At 39.1% G+C, this 13,730-nt stretch overlaps 1 protein-coding gene across 3 annotated transcripts; it reads right to left on the reverse strand.

Moving 5' to 3' along the window:
- Nucleotides 1-1,703: 1,703 nt before the first annotated feature.
- LOC120463702 (guanylate-binding protein 4) lies at nt 1,704-12,319 on the reverse strand. 3 transcript variants are annotated; one of them, XM_089126903.1, is made up of 10 exons: nt 12,209-12,319; nt 11,352-11,544; nt 11,135-11,262; nt 7,091-7,200; nt 5,737-5,924; nt 5,207-5,449; nt 4,685-4,965; nt 3,339-3,551; nt 3,070-3,172; nt 1,704-2,724 (listed from the first exon to the last, which is right to left on the reverse strand). In XM_089126903.1, the coding sequence occupies exons 2-10, from the start codon at nt 11,524-11,526 to the stop codon at nt 2,288-2,290; spliced, it is 1,878 nt and encodes a 625-aa protein (XP_088983029.1). In that variant the 5' UTR covers nt 11,527-11,544; nt 12,209-12,319; the 3' UTR covers nt 1,704-2,287. The 3 variants fall into 3 exon arrangements, with proteins under 3 accessions (XP_088983029.1, XP_088983030.1, XP_039508922.2); XM_089126904.1 differs by having other exon boundaries at nt 11,352-11,531; nt 12,209-12,306; XM_039652988.2 differs by lacking the exon at nt 12,209-12,319 and adding an exon at nt 11,777-12,181.
- Nucleotides 12,320-13,730: the final 1,411 nt, after the last annotated feature.

Consider the following 13,730-nt stretch of genomic DNA (forward strand, 5'->3'; position numbering starts at 1 on the left):
ATATATATAAGGGCCCTTGCCCCACAGCAAATTTCCAGATAGTTACATAATTGTGATGAATTTAATCATTTTTAAGTTATTATTTTGCAGTGTAAGATTACAGTTAACACCTTTAAATATTACATAAATGTATTATGAATTTTTAATAAACTTAATGAGTGTATACATCAGCAGCAAAAAGTAATTCTTGAAAAAATCTGCACAGTAATTTTATAAAATCTAAATATGTTAATAAAAACAAATTACTATTAGTTCTCTTTTAAAATTCATTCAGGCATTCATGTCACAATTTTATATTTATATATTAATGTCAAGAATTCAGAAGTGCATATATAGCCTAAACTACAAATAAATAATATACAATTAAATTATGCTTATTTAAAATGTATTGAGCAGGCTAGGTATAACAAAATATATTGGCTTTTAATAATATTTCAGTGCGCAAACCCATGATAACATGAAAAACAGAGAGCACACAGCATGTATGCGCATCGCGGGTGCAGAATGATGTGCTCAAAGCAACATGGAGTCACAGTGTGCAGCACCACTGCGCTTCATAAGTGCGCATTTAAAAGCTCATGTCACAAATCGAAGAAATGTTGAGCGCACAAATCCTAGTGCGATTTGTTCCTTTGTTTCACAGTTATTTTGTGTTTGATGCCGATTCATAATCCTTGTGATATGTGTGATCTAACAGTAACAAGCACGGTAGTGAGTCGTTTAAAAACAGCAACAAACTCCAAGAAAATAAAGTAATTTTATGCGAATACACAGCCTTTTATCTACAGATCATGCATTTATAATGTGAATATATCATATTGGAGAGAGTTTTACCGTGCATCCAAGAGGCGCGCGTGCTGTTTGAATATGAATGGAGAATGATGACAGCCCCAGAGGAGGGAAAACGAGTTTCCGTATACTTTAATGATGTAAATATACTTCTGTCCCTCACATTAAGCTATGGAATGACTTCAGATGACTTTGTCACCCAAACTGACGTGAAAAAAGCGGGAGGCGCAGAAAAGCGCTCTGTTTGCATCCCTGCCTGTCCAAACGTGGCAAAAACACATCAAAAAGCTGCTGTAACAGTATACCATTTGGCACTTAAAAAGCACATCATGACACATAATTCCCCGTCTTCTTTTACTTAAGAATATTTTTTGACTGATGCTACAAAAATTAATACTGGCCATTGGGGTGGCCAATGGGGTGGCCAGGAGTCGGCCAGGGGTGGCTATGGCAACCCCCGGGTGGCGCCATTGGCGGGCTCGTAACTTACATTCGCAGCCTGACTCATAGGAGTATTCAATGTGCGGCGGTTCGCTGACAGCAACAGCTGGCTGTTTTGAATGAGACGACCCGGTTGTGAACGAGGAGCGCTTTATGAACATTTTGTGACGCGGGGACAGTGTGTCTGTTCGTGTGTCTGTAAAGAGCGAGCGCTCGTGAGTGGGCACGTTATTTACACACATAACCTGATTTATACGAGGTTGAACTGGTCGTGTGACAAAGCGGGCATAAGATGGACATGAGCGCGAGTTCGCGGGCGAATTTAACAACGCGGAGCATTGTTAACCAATTGATGCATGTAAAAGGCGCTCCGCATTATAAGACGCACTGTTGTTTTTTTGAGAAAATTAAAGGCTTTTACGTGCGCCTTATAGTGCGGAAAATAAAATAATTATACACAGTGTGCCCACATATAATATGTAAACACAAACTTTTATTTTGGATGCATTGACAGCCCTAATTACCATATTAAAATGACAAAACTCAGAACTTTAAACAGCTGTGATATAACATATCAAATTTTGTAGCTATGATATCAAAACAACAGAAAGTTACGGAAGCGTATTGAAGAAAAAAATCTGATTTTCAATTTTTTTTATTGAATTCTGAAATTTAATAAAAAAAAAAATTTTTCTGAATTAATGAGTTAATTATCTCAGATTTACAAGATCATTTTTCATGGAAAAAAATCTTTGCTCTGTTTTTCTGAATTAATGACTCAAAAACTCTGAAAAACAGAGCAAAAACTTTATTCCATGAAAAACTATTTTGTAATTATGAAATAATTAACTTGTTAATTCAGAAAAACAGAGCAAAAACTTTTTTCCATGAAAAATTATCTCCTGAGATAATTAACTCATTAATCCAGAAAAACAGAGTACATTTTGTTTCCTCAAGTGAATGCAATACGCTTCCGTAGAAAGTCACATCAAATGCAGTGAGATTATAGAAATTACAAATTCAGAAATCTGTAAAAGCAGTGGACTTTCAGCACATGTCACTGTATAGAACAAGATTGAGATGCGGGTCTGCTATTAATCGCTTGCATCTGCTGTCTGTGCTGCTGCCTCAGTACTTCCATGTTCTGCTCATTTCTTCGCTGCTGATCTGATATCATCTGGGCATACTTTCTCGATGTACTCTCCTCTACCTCTGCATTCTTTCTCCTCAACTCCTGTATCTCCCAGGTCATCCTGTCAGCTTTTTCCTGAAAGCCCTTCTCCATCAGGGCAGACTGCTCTCTCTGCTTACTCTCCATTGCACGCTTTGTCTCCTGTTGTTGGCGGGACATCTCTTTTTCCATCATTTTAATGGCCTGTCTCACCCTCTCTGCATTGTTCTGTTGTTCAGTCTTCATCTTCACCTCCAGTTGACGCTGCCTCTTTTCCTGGGCTATAATTTCCTGTCCCAGAAGGACTGCCTTTTTTTTCTCCTCTGGGGAACCAAAAAGAAGGAGCAGTTAGAAGAAACAGGTGAATAAATGATGGAGAAGAGTCCAATCATGGAGAAAATCTAACAGATAAATTCTACAGTGTCATCCCACGTGTTTAAAAATGAGTACAGTTAAAACAGCAACACTCAAAATGTTATGTAGACATGGAAGGAGACTGCCTCAGACTCTCTTGGCCATTGACTGGCATCATCCCCTTTCTACTAGATACATGAATGACTTATACAGCTTACTGTTTTTACTCAAAAGAGCAGATTGAATTGACTATTCATCAACTGCTATTCATCACATCATGTGTGTCCACTATGTTGAAAACACAAAGCTTTTACCACAAATCTTTCTTTCATTTTCAGTAAGTTTATAATCAGCTTGCAGAATGGCTGTGGTCACTGCAACCTTTTCCTGTAGAAACTTCTCCAACACCTCAGCAATCTATGAGGACACACAAAAGTGGTGTTAGAAATATAATATCACTTTACATTCAAAATATATACCACAAAATTGTTATTACATAATTATAGCTTTGCTGCATTTATACTAACAATACATAATATTGAAAATATGATTGTCATATTTTGCATAATTAATCATTTATGACCTTGACTTCTTTATTGGCCAGTGTTTTGTACTGATTCACAATGTCCTCCAGGTCCTGGCAGAAGAGATTGTAACCACCAGCTTTGGCATAAAATCCTTGATTGATTCTTTCTGTCATTGGGTCAGAGAGAACTGACATAAGACTTTCACATTTTGCCTCGGAAGCCTTCTCATTGTCCCAGAGATACGCATCAAACTGACAAGTGATGGCTTCCTAAAACAGTACACAGAAAAACAGGAAGGATACTTAATGATCATTATTTGAGTGATTTTGTATGTCCTAATCATTTAGCAGATGCTTCTATCCGGAGCAACTTACAAGTCATATCTACCTTCGAGTGCTGTAACCACTGGGAACAAGTAGGGGTTCAGTGTCTTGCCCAAGGACACATGACATATAGTCTATAGCAGTGTTTCCCAACCCTGTTCCTGGCGGCACACCAACACTGCGTGTTTTCTTTGTCTCCCTAAAACACACCCGATTCAACCCATCAGCTCATTAACCCACCTGATTATGAGCTGATGGGTTGAATCAGGTGTGTTTGATAAGGGAGACAAAGAATACACGCAGTGTTGGTGTGCCGCCAGGAACAGGGTTGGGAAACACTGGTCTATAGCAAAGATGCACCAGGGTTTGAACCTGGGAACATTTTGAATTTCAGTGAATTTCTCTACCCACTGCTTACTAGGTAAAATTTAGATGTTTATAAATATTAAAATTGTAATAAAATTGTATTTAGCCCTGTGATAAATTGCCCATCCATCCAGGCTGTTTGCATGCCCATAGCCCGAGATACAGGGATAGACTTTGGACACTGCATCCCTCTGCATAGGTCAAGTGGTTTGGAAAATGGATGTATGGAAACTTCTAATTTTCTTGGATTTGGTATAAAAAAAATCTTGAAAGGGATCAATAGGAATAACTAGACAGTGCTTGGAACAAATTTGTCCAGATAAAGATATCTACCTGTCCTTCAAAACTACAAGCACATAACAGATAGATAACAAGGAAAAACAAGTCAAACACATTGGGAGGAGTGAGAGATGCACACCTGTTTATTTACTTCAAAACCAGTGATTTACCCCCTAGTTATTAAGAAATATTATGTAGGAATTCAATAATAAACCTATTTTATTAAGTTTCTGTGATCCTGAATGTTTATGTTTGTATGCAGCACAATTAATCTCAGAGTGACATGTGTGTGTGCTTCAATGAAAACAGTATCTTAATATAAAACGGTGATTCAAAACTACCTGTGCAATAAACGATTTTATTACACACCTTCCAGCCACTCAGAATCAAGTATTCAGACCATGACATAATTTGGTATGGCAACTCCCACCTACCTCTAAAGATGTCAAGTACTTCCCATCATGATCCCTGAAGCAGCGTTTCATGAAGGTTTGTGTTGCCATGAGACTGAAACACTGGTGTTCCAATGTGATTTTATTCAGTTCCAGAGGGAATGAGTCCTTCAGCTTCTCCATTCCACTCTGGTAAACCTCAAGCCCCTCCTTCACAGCAGACTCATTCTCAATCATTGCCATGGCGATCACAGCGTTCTCCAGACACGGCACAGCCCCACTGGAGATGGTGTCCACGTACGTTTTCACAAGATGACCAAAAACTTTAGGGAGCCAGAGGGGTCAAACACAAAGAAATAAAAAATGTAAAAATAAATGGACGCTGGCTACTTAGAGTAGCAAATGGCAGGTGTGGTTAAAGAAAAGGCTTCATTTCTGAAGCTGTTTTTGATTTTTCAAGCATCATGTCATGACAATGCTGGTGAATAAAATGTGCAAAAATAGGAAACACTGCCCACCATTAAAAAAAGGGGTAATCCAAAACATACCGACTTCCTGACTTACCTCTTCCGGTGACCGTGTGTCCATCTTTCAGATTTTTCTCTTGGCTCTGGTCAAAGATAAACTGGCAGAAACGATCAGTAACCTCCAAGAATTTTTTGGAAATCTCAGCTGGGTCCAGTGTCTCCAGATATGAGACATTGTCTGGATTGGTTGGGAATGGGAAGGTGAAACATTTCCGTGATGGGAAATATTTACGAATGCACTCTCTTGGAAGGTTGTAATTATTCACTTGACTCGAGTTACCTTCAAAAGAACAACATAAAACGTCTCTTCAGTCAAACGATACACAGTGTAGGAAATTCATTCTTTAAAATCAAAGAAACTGTAAGTCTCAAATTTATCTACAAAATAAATATGATAAAGACCAATTGACTGTAGATAAACAAAGGAAGCTAATTGGAATTGGCTAGGTTTCCACTACTAACAGTTCAGTTAGCAAAGAAAACCTAGCCAATTCCACATATCCATAATCTAGCTACACAATCTGATAATGCAGGTAATTTAAAAAACTTTCAGGCTTTAAATATTACCAAGTTTTAACTTCAGAGCAAACTCTAGATATTCATCCTCTGTTGCGTCTTGGCCATTGATGTTTAGCTGCAGAGTGAAGTCCCTCACAGCCCAGATGAAACTAGGGAAGAACTTCACAAACTCTGAATCATCTACAACTTCGTCAGGTGATTTGATCTTGATGTACTCTGTTAGTTCAGTGACATATCTGTTTACTGTGAGTTGAAGAACAGTTTAGATAGATTCACTATGAGCAAGGGACCAATCGTATATAAAATCAATCGTTATTTACCTAATGTCGCCAATGGCCAAATTCCAAAATACATAACATGAAGGCCATAATGACTTTGAATCTTTGTAATTTAAATGCATGAATGTCTTTTTGAAATATAATCTGCAAGCTCTAAAATTAAACAGAGTAGTTGTGACTACACTTGTTGCTTAATCCTGGCAACATAGCATGTAGCTGATGCATGGTCATTATTATGCAACTCATATATTTATGTATTTATCTAACCTGGTTAAAACCAGACCATTCGCAGTTGTCACTGAGTTATGGTCTGGCAAAGCTTCATTGACAAATCATTTCCAAAGGGGCGTCACCAACGGACGTAGCTCAAATGCCTCTGGGCGCAATTGAATAGACCTGAAACCAATCAGAGCGATGAAGAAGACGTATGCAGAGTGACGTTTGTATAGAGCAGACACTGATTAGCTACTTACTCTACGTTTGTTTAAAACTAACAGCAAGACAACTAGAAGTGAATGTGGTTTCCATTAAATAAATCACACGAAGTAACAAAACCTTCACAAAAAAATTTGCAGTGAACTTTGCAATTTAGACGCGGAAACTGGGTGCCGGTGCGGTGAGACGTACATGCTCGGGCAGATTTGGCTTGAAGTGGTTCATCCTTGGTTCATCCAAAAAAAGCCGTGCACACAGCCAAGCGAAATGGGGTCTTGCTGGTCTTGTGCACCGAACGGGCCATTTTTATTGCGCGCACCTTCACGCTCGTGCGGGCGCGTTGAGTATAAACAAGCTCGGATCGATAAAAAGAGATTTCAGACCTGCATTTATTAAGGAGATCTCCACGATTTCTCTTCTTGTGAGGGTGTGCACAGACCTCTCCCAAATCATCTCCAGCACTCAGACTCTGAAGCACCACTAACTTTCCCTCTGTTAATTCATAATTTATTATTAATACTTTAAAGATGTAATGTATGTGTCAGTTTGTGTCTATTTGTGCTGCATCCATAAGGGACCTTAATAAAGCTTGACCTTGAATATCATTATATTGACAGTCATACGTAACAAAATTCCTGCTTTGGAAGGGGGTATTGACAATAAAATACAAATTATGATCAGAAGGATACTGCAGTTCCTCTATGGCTTTGTTGTCGATCGTCCCTCGGCTGTTCAGGACTAGAGTGCTACTCAGAAGGACGGCCAGAGAGAAGATCTTGGTGTCATGCTTTGAGTCCCCCTGAGACAAATAGGATATGGTGATTTGACATGAGACCATTATAGAGACACAATGACATTTTATTGGATGGTGATCTTAAGACTGATCTGTGATTGTGAGATTGGTGTACAATATGATATTTAAGATACTGAAGATATTGATTCTCATGTTGGTTTTATCAAAGTTTATTTCGCCATCTGTATGAATGGAGAGTAGATAATTGATATTTGTCTTCATACAGACTTACTCCTGATAAATATCATAACAAAAAGTCATCAGTACGACACACAATACCCATCATCCGCTCAGTTCTTGTTAAAATAGATGCATTCTGGGATTGATTGTAATGTTAATAGGTTCTGGCCCTGGGAGCAATTTATGGAATCAAAGTTCTGTTTAAATGAATTGATAGATCACTCTGGGGTCTATGGACCCACTCCCCAATTAGGGTAAAAAGGGCCTCTGTTACCATGATTACCAACTGATAAAAATGGTTTATCAGTCTTTTGTGGTCACATGGAGAAGCAGAGGCCATAGGAAAGACGTACAGCCCTTAATACAGATTTTCCTGCATTAATTTATAGAGGAACTGATCTATAACTGAACATGCACCCTATTTCATTGTGTGAATAAATATTTCTGTCTTGTGTAGTGTCTTGTATCTATTTTTTTATACTATATATTTTATGATAGAACCAACTGTCAATAGCCCCTTTCACACAGCGAGTTGATCCCGGGAAATTGCCAGAACGCCTTCTGTGTGAACGCAAACACGACCTGGGATTGATTCTGGGATTGATCCCGGGTTGGGGACCTAGTAACATTGCCGGAATCAGTCCCGGAACGCGCGCTGTGTGAACAAAAGCCAGGACCAATGCCGTAAAGGGTGTGTCATAGTGATGACGCTCGTGCCATCGCGCGACTCTGTTGCTCTAGAAGAAAGTTTGTGTTCGTCATCAACAAAGAAAGGACGAACAAAGACCTGCAAACTGGAGCGAAGCAGAGACCAGGAGCTCCTCACTATCCGTGCTGAAGCTGAGATCGTTCACCAGCTTTGTGGAACGGTATGCAGGTTTTCGACGCGTCCGTTATACGTCTCATCCTGACGTCATGTGTCTTCCCGGGATTTTTACGGGTTGTGTGTGAACGCACTCACAGATCCCGGGATTCCCGGCAAATCACTGGCAGTGTGAATGAACCGAAATCAAACAATTCCGGGATAACATAACAATTCTGGGTCACATTATGCGTGTATTTTTTGGAATCTCTGTGTGAAAGGGGCTAATGTAACCTCACCTATACCATGTTTGGTGTCTATAAATTGGTACTTTGAAGATCAAAATGATGGTGTATATGATATGTGGATAGCTGCCAGTGATGCGCGGGTTGATCCGAAATGAGCGGGTGCCTGCGGTCACCCGCGGTTACCCGCAGTTACGGGTCATCCAAAAATGTTTTTAATGATATTCGGGTCGCGGTCGGTCGGGTCGTTTGAAAAAAAGATGCCAATTAAACATTTGTATATAGTACTAGACACAGTTTTTGATGAAATATACAGCCCTACACATTATTGGCTGAATAACTGGCACGAAGATAACACACGAGCTCAGTCTAAACAGTTCTCGGTTCTATACTAGTGATTGGAGAACCGCTGTCCCTGTGCGTTCGGTATACGCAGTATCAGCTGCTCGTGCTGATCACTTCTCTCAGTGGCAGCAACATGTCTCGGTTCAGTGAACTGTTGGAGTTACTGGAGTAAAATATAATTCAGGATATTGATTTATTTCGATTCGGAGGCGACTGTCAGGCATGTCTGAAAGTGAGTAACTTTAGTAACTTGTGGATCAGCACTGACGCAAGACGCCAGAACGATTCAGTTCGAGTGTACTGGTTCGACCGGTTCACTAAAAAGAACCGGTTCAAAAGAACGATTCGTCAACGGCCGTGTCTACGATGATCACTACAGTCTGCACAGAGATGGAGGCGGCAAGAGAAAAGGTGAAGACTGGGGAGTGGAAGCTCCGCAAACACACAAATAGAAAGAGTAAAAGTGTGGGAGACATTTGCTGAAATAATGAAAGATGATGACCAAAGTGCTGGCTTTGCCTTTGTTATGTGTAGGCCTACGTCTTCTTGCGATGCTGTGTTGTTACACGTCTATATGGCCCAATAACGCTCCGATGAGCATTTACTACTTTAAAAAAATGCGGTCAGGAAGCGGGTCGGGTACAATGTTTTTTTTTTTTGCGGTCCGAGTTGCGGGCGGGTAGTTGAAAACGTCGGTCGGTTGCGGGTTGTTTATACATTGACCCGCGCATCACTGATAGCTGCACAACAGATTTCAAGTATTACAAGAATATTTAATAGTTTCTAGATCAGCAAAAAAATCCAGCTGCACATGCACATGAGCACGCTTGAAACAAAGAGCCATAAATCTCAAACAGAGGAATTTTACTACTGGATATTCCACCTTTCTCATTGGTCAAGCCAACCCGGAGAGGTGGGATCTTTCTCAGGCATTATATAGGCTCTACATAAGCCCTTCTCTCTCTTGGCCTTCTCGGTATGTTGGGGTTGCTGTCCTGTGGACAACCAGCCATTTGCTCAATCAAGAAGTAGACTCTCTCATCCACAACAGAGTCAAGGAAAACTTTGCGAGTTTGTCACAATTTCTTCATTGAATGCAGAAGATGTCAATCGCTACTCCAACTATCAACTCAAGGAACCAATAAGATCTTCTTCAAATACCCCTTTTCCACCGAAAAAAGAACTGGTTTGGAACTGGTGCTGGTTCAAAGTTGGATCAACTTGCGAACCCATTCAGAACCTGTTTGTTTTTCCACTGACTAGAGTGCCCAGGGAACGACGTCGTTACGTCACTGTGTACGTCGCTAGAAACGCTTGCAAGTACATTGCTTTGGGATTATCTCGTAATAACTCGTGTACCAAGAAAACTTTAAAAACAATTGAAATATGTAAGTCTTTTAATCTTTTCGTTTGATATGTAATCTTTTCTGATAAGTTATGTACCCCTTTCTTGTGTCTTTTTTCTTTCTATTTATTTGTTCTATATCGTGACTGTTTTCTTCTTTGCTCATGTTTCAAATAAAAAATTAAATAAATAAAAACGCTTGTGTGTTTCTGCAGTTTCTCCTGGCTTTGCGATGGTCAGACAATATGTTTATTATTATAAACAGCCCCCGACGTAAGCATGACGTGCTAAAAGAACGGTTCTAGTCCAGTAAAGAGTTGGTGCCGCTTTGGAACCAGTTCTCCCGGCCGCGAACCGGTTCTTTGGCTGTCGAAACACAAAGAACTGGTTCGCGCGCAGGCACTGGCTCCGAAACAGCTCTCAAAATGCTTTGGTGGAAAAGGGGCTAAAGAGATCACACACTGCTTCCACTGCAAGGGAGATGCAAGTATCTCACATTTTAAACAGAGGTTAAATTTGGCACTTTAAAAAAAGAAAGCTGATGGTTCTTTTCATTGTTAAATGAATCTTTTCCATAGTTTCCTTTCCAGCTTTCAGTTTCATTCTTTCACTTACCATTTTACCCATGTATGTGTGATTGTGTGTATGTGTGTTTAAATTAGTGGTGTTTGTTATTTGGTTAACAACATTTGAGCACAAAACATATTCGGTTCTGATTCTCTGCCTTGCAAACAAAGTGAATTTAATGATCCCAGAACCTGATTACATGTTCTGCATAATACTGTACAGACAATGATTTCACAACCTCTGAAACTAACAAAACTTTCTATTGATTAAGTAATAATCAATATTGAGTGTTCACAGGACAAACTGATTAATTGATTGTAATTTTAATGTTAATCGGATTAAATAATCCAAATAATCATAATTATCATAACAATAATTATTAATATTTCACTTTTTGAGCCAATTTGCTACAATAGATAGACAGTTACTACACGATGAAACTAGTTTGGCAGTCACCTTGTCCACGTCTCCGAGTCCCTCCGTGTCCAGCAGCACCAGAGTGGTTCCTGCTTTAGTGGGGTGAGACACACACCACATCCAGATGCCCTTCGTCTTGGACTCGATGGTGCTGCCCAATGCGAATCCTGATAGTGACACACCATAAAAACAAAGACTTGTATGCATATGCCGGCATGATGTTTCTCTTAAGTGTCCGGGTGATCTCGGCGCTAACCTGTTTGTTTCCCTGCGAGGCGGTTCATCAGGTAGGACTTCCCGGTGCGGTAGAGACCCACCACGGCCACCACCACCACTGGCTGCTGGATCTGCGTCAGGATCTGTAGTGCTGACTCCTGCACACACAGCTTCCCATCTGACCCAGTGTCAACCAAGCAGACTGGTGTATCCATGACCACTGGAGAATACAGCTGTCCAACAGATACACACATTTAACATCCTTCAAGCTACTGCAGTGGGTAACACTTTATTTAATAGTTCATTTTAGACATTCTACTAACTATAAGTAACTTTGCAGCTACATGTCAACTAACTGTCATTATAGTTGTTACGATGATGCAGTTGTGGAAGCAGTGAAGAGGCTGGATAAATAAAGGACACTTTATTTCATAAACTACAAACAATACAGACTACAGTACATACCAGACTACTAAGTGTTTCATCAGGGAGTGCTCCGCCGAATCAGGGTTTGATTGATGGGTCGGTCGGGAAAGATCACACGATGTCACAATCACACAGTATAAAAGTGAATTCAATACATTTTCACATCGTGGGTTTTTGTGAAATTATATTTAGGCTTTAAATTTACACATTGACAGAGAGACAGACATAGTACCTATAGTGACACATTAATAGATAGATAGATAGAAATATATACAGACAGATAGATTAATAGATACTCTAGGCATTAATATATAGCCTATATATATATATATATATATATATATATAGACAAATTAATAGAAAGAACAGCAGAGAAATGCAGCAATGTTTAATAGCTTTTATGCGAACCTAATGATGTTTCCTATCAGTTGTAATACTCATGTAACCCATGGATGAAGGAACATCACTTACCCTTTTGCTTAACTTAACTTCAGTTGCTCGATCTGAGTTGTATACATGTTGAAGCTTCCTGCCATTCTATCTGTATTTCCTCAGACACTCCTCCAAGTCCGGCCTCTTAAAGCTGATTGGTCTAGAGTAAGTTAGGTGATTTCCATGGTCTCTCAGTAAATCTCTGGTTATTCCCTGAGGCTGACTAACATTCCTTTTATTTACACAATAATGTGCAATGCTCAGTCTAACTTTTGGTTTCACTTCAAAATAAGCAACTGTACAATGTGTTAGCAAACACAAGAACTTGGAGTCTTCCCAGGATGTGCAACCACATTGTCATTGTTAATCTGTGGTGCGTGTGTAATGCTCCCTCCAAATGAAATTGACTGGGAATTCCCAAGAATATCTGACTTTCTCCTGGGTATCAGACATCATGAAAACATTGGGGAATATGTTTACCTCTGTGACTCAATCAGTAGAAGATCAGTTTGGATAAAACGGTCCCACTTTATATTAAGTGGCTTTAAGTACTGTGTACTTACATACACAGTAAATTCCCCGGTGTTAAATTTAACACCGCTCGGTGTTTATATGGGAACCACCAGCAGGGTGTTAAAAGTAACACTGATACAGTGTTAAAGTTATTGAGATAATTAAGTGAATAATTGAGTGATGATTGAGCATTATTGAAGACACCTGATGTTAACAAGCAGAATCACTGAAGGAGAAAATCACAAATTGTAAGCCACCGTTATGGAGATCAGTGTTTGCTTTAGTTGGGCTCTTGACACTTATACTTTCACTTTAACTTTGTTTGTCTGCTTTTATTAATTTATAACAGTCAAATGAACAAAGAAAACTGTGATCTGACATTGTTGGTTATGTTTTGACATAATCATGCTGTGATCTGAAAAATCTAACTTTTCAGATGAATTGGCTTAACTTGTTAGTAACAGTTTAGTGATTGTGCAGCATATCCGTATTTTTCTTTTATCCGAAAATATTTAATAACAACTATTCTGATCAAATCACTTTCAAATTTATTTAGAAACACAGACATAAATAGTCAGCCTGTGTATCTCAACCATGGTGACATTAATAATCCTTGTTTCCACCAATCACAACTCATTAATGGCTCCCATCATGCATTGCGGTATGAATAAATTTAAGATCTGAATTGTCTATGTAATTTACATTTCTAAATTGAATATTCTGCTCGTCACCGTTGTTGAGAAGCATTGACTGGATTTTGAGGTTTATGTGTGCCTATAAGAAGTTTTTTTTTTTTAACAACTTGTAGAAATCCTTTATATTATATCTGACATTCTGGATATTTATGTAGAATCTCAGTTATGTTGTGACCTACAAAATTAACCACGAACATATATTTCAAATGAATGTCATAATATGACCAACACCATCATATAAATTGTCTCTTTGTTCATCTGGCAGGTATAACTCAGATGCAACAGCCAATTAAAATGTAAAGTTAATAATAAAAGGGTCAAGAGCCCAACTAAAACAAACACTCACCTCCATA

Source organism: Pimephales promelas, chromosome 24 (assembly GCF_988280905.1).
Source record: "Pimephales promelas chromosome 24, fPimPro1.hap1.1, whole genome shotgun sequence".
Classification (NCBI taxonomy): domain Eukaryota; kingdom Metazoa; phylum Chordata; class Actinopteri; order Cypriniformes; family Leuciscidae; genus Pimephales; species Pimephales promelas.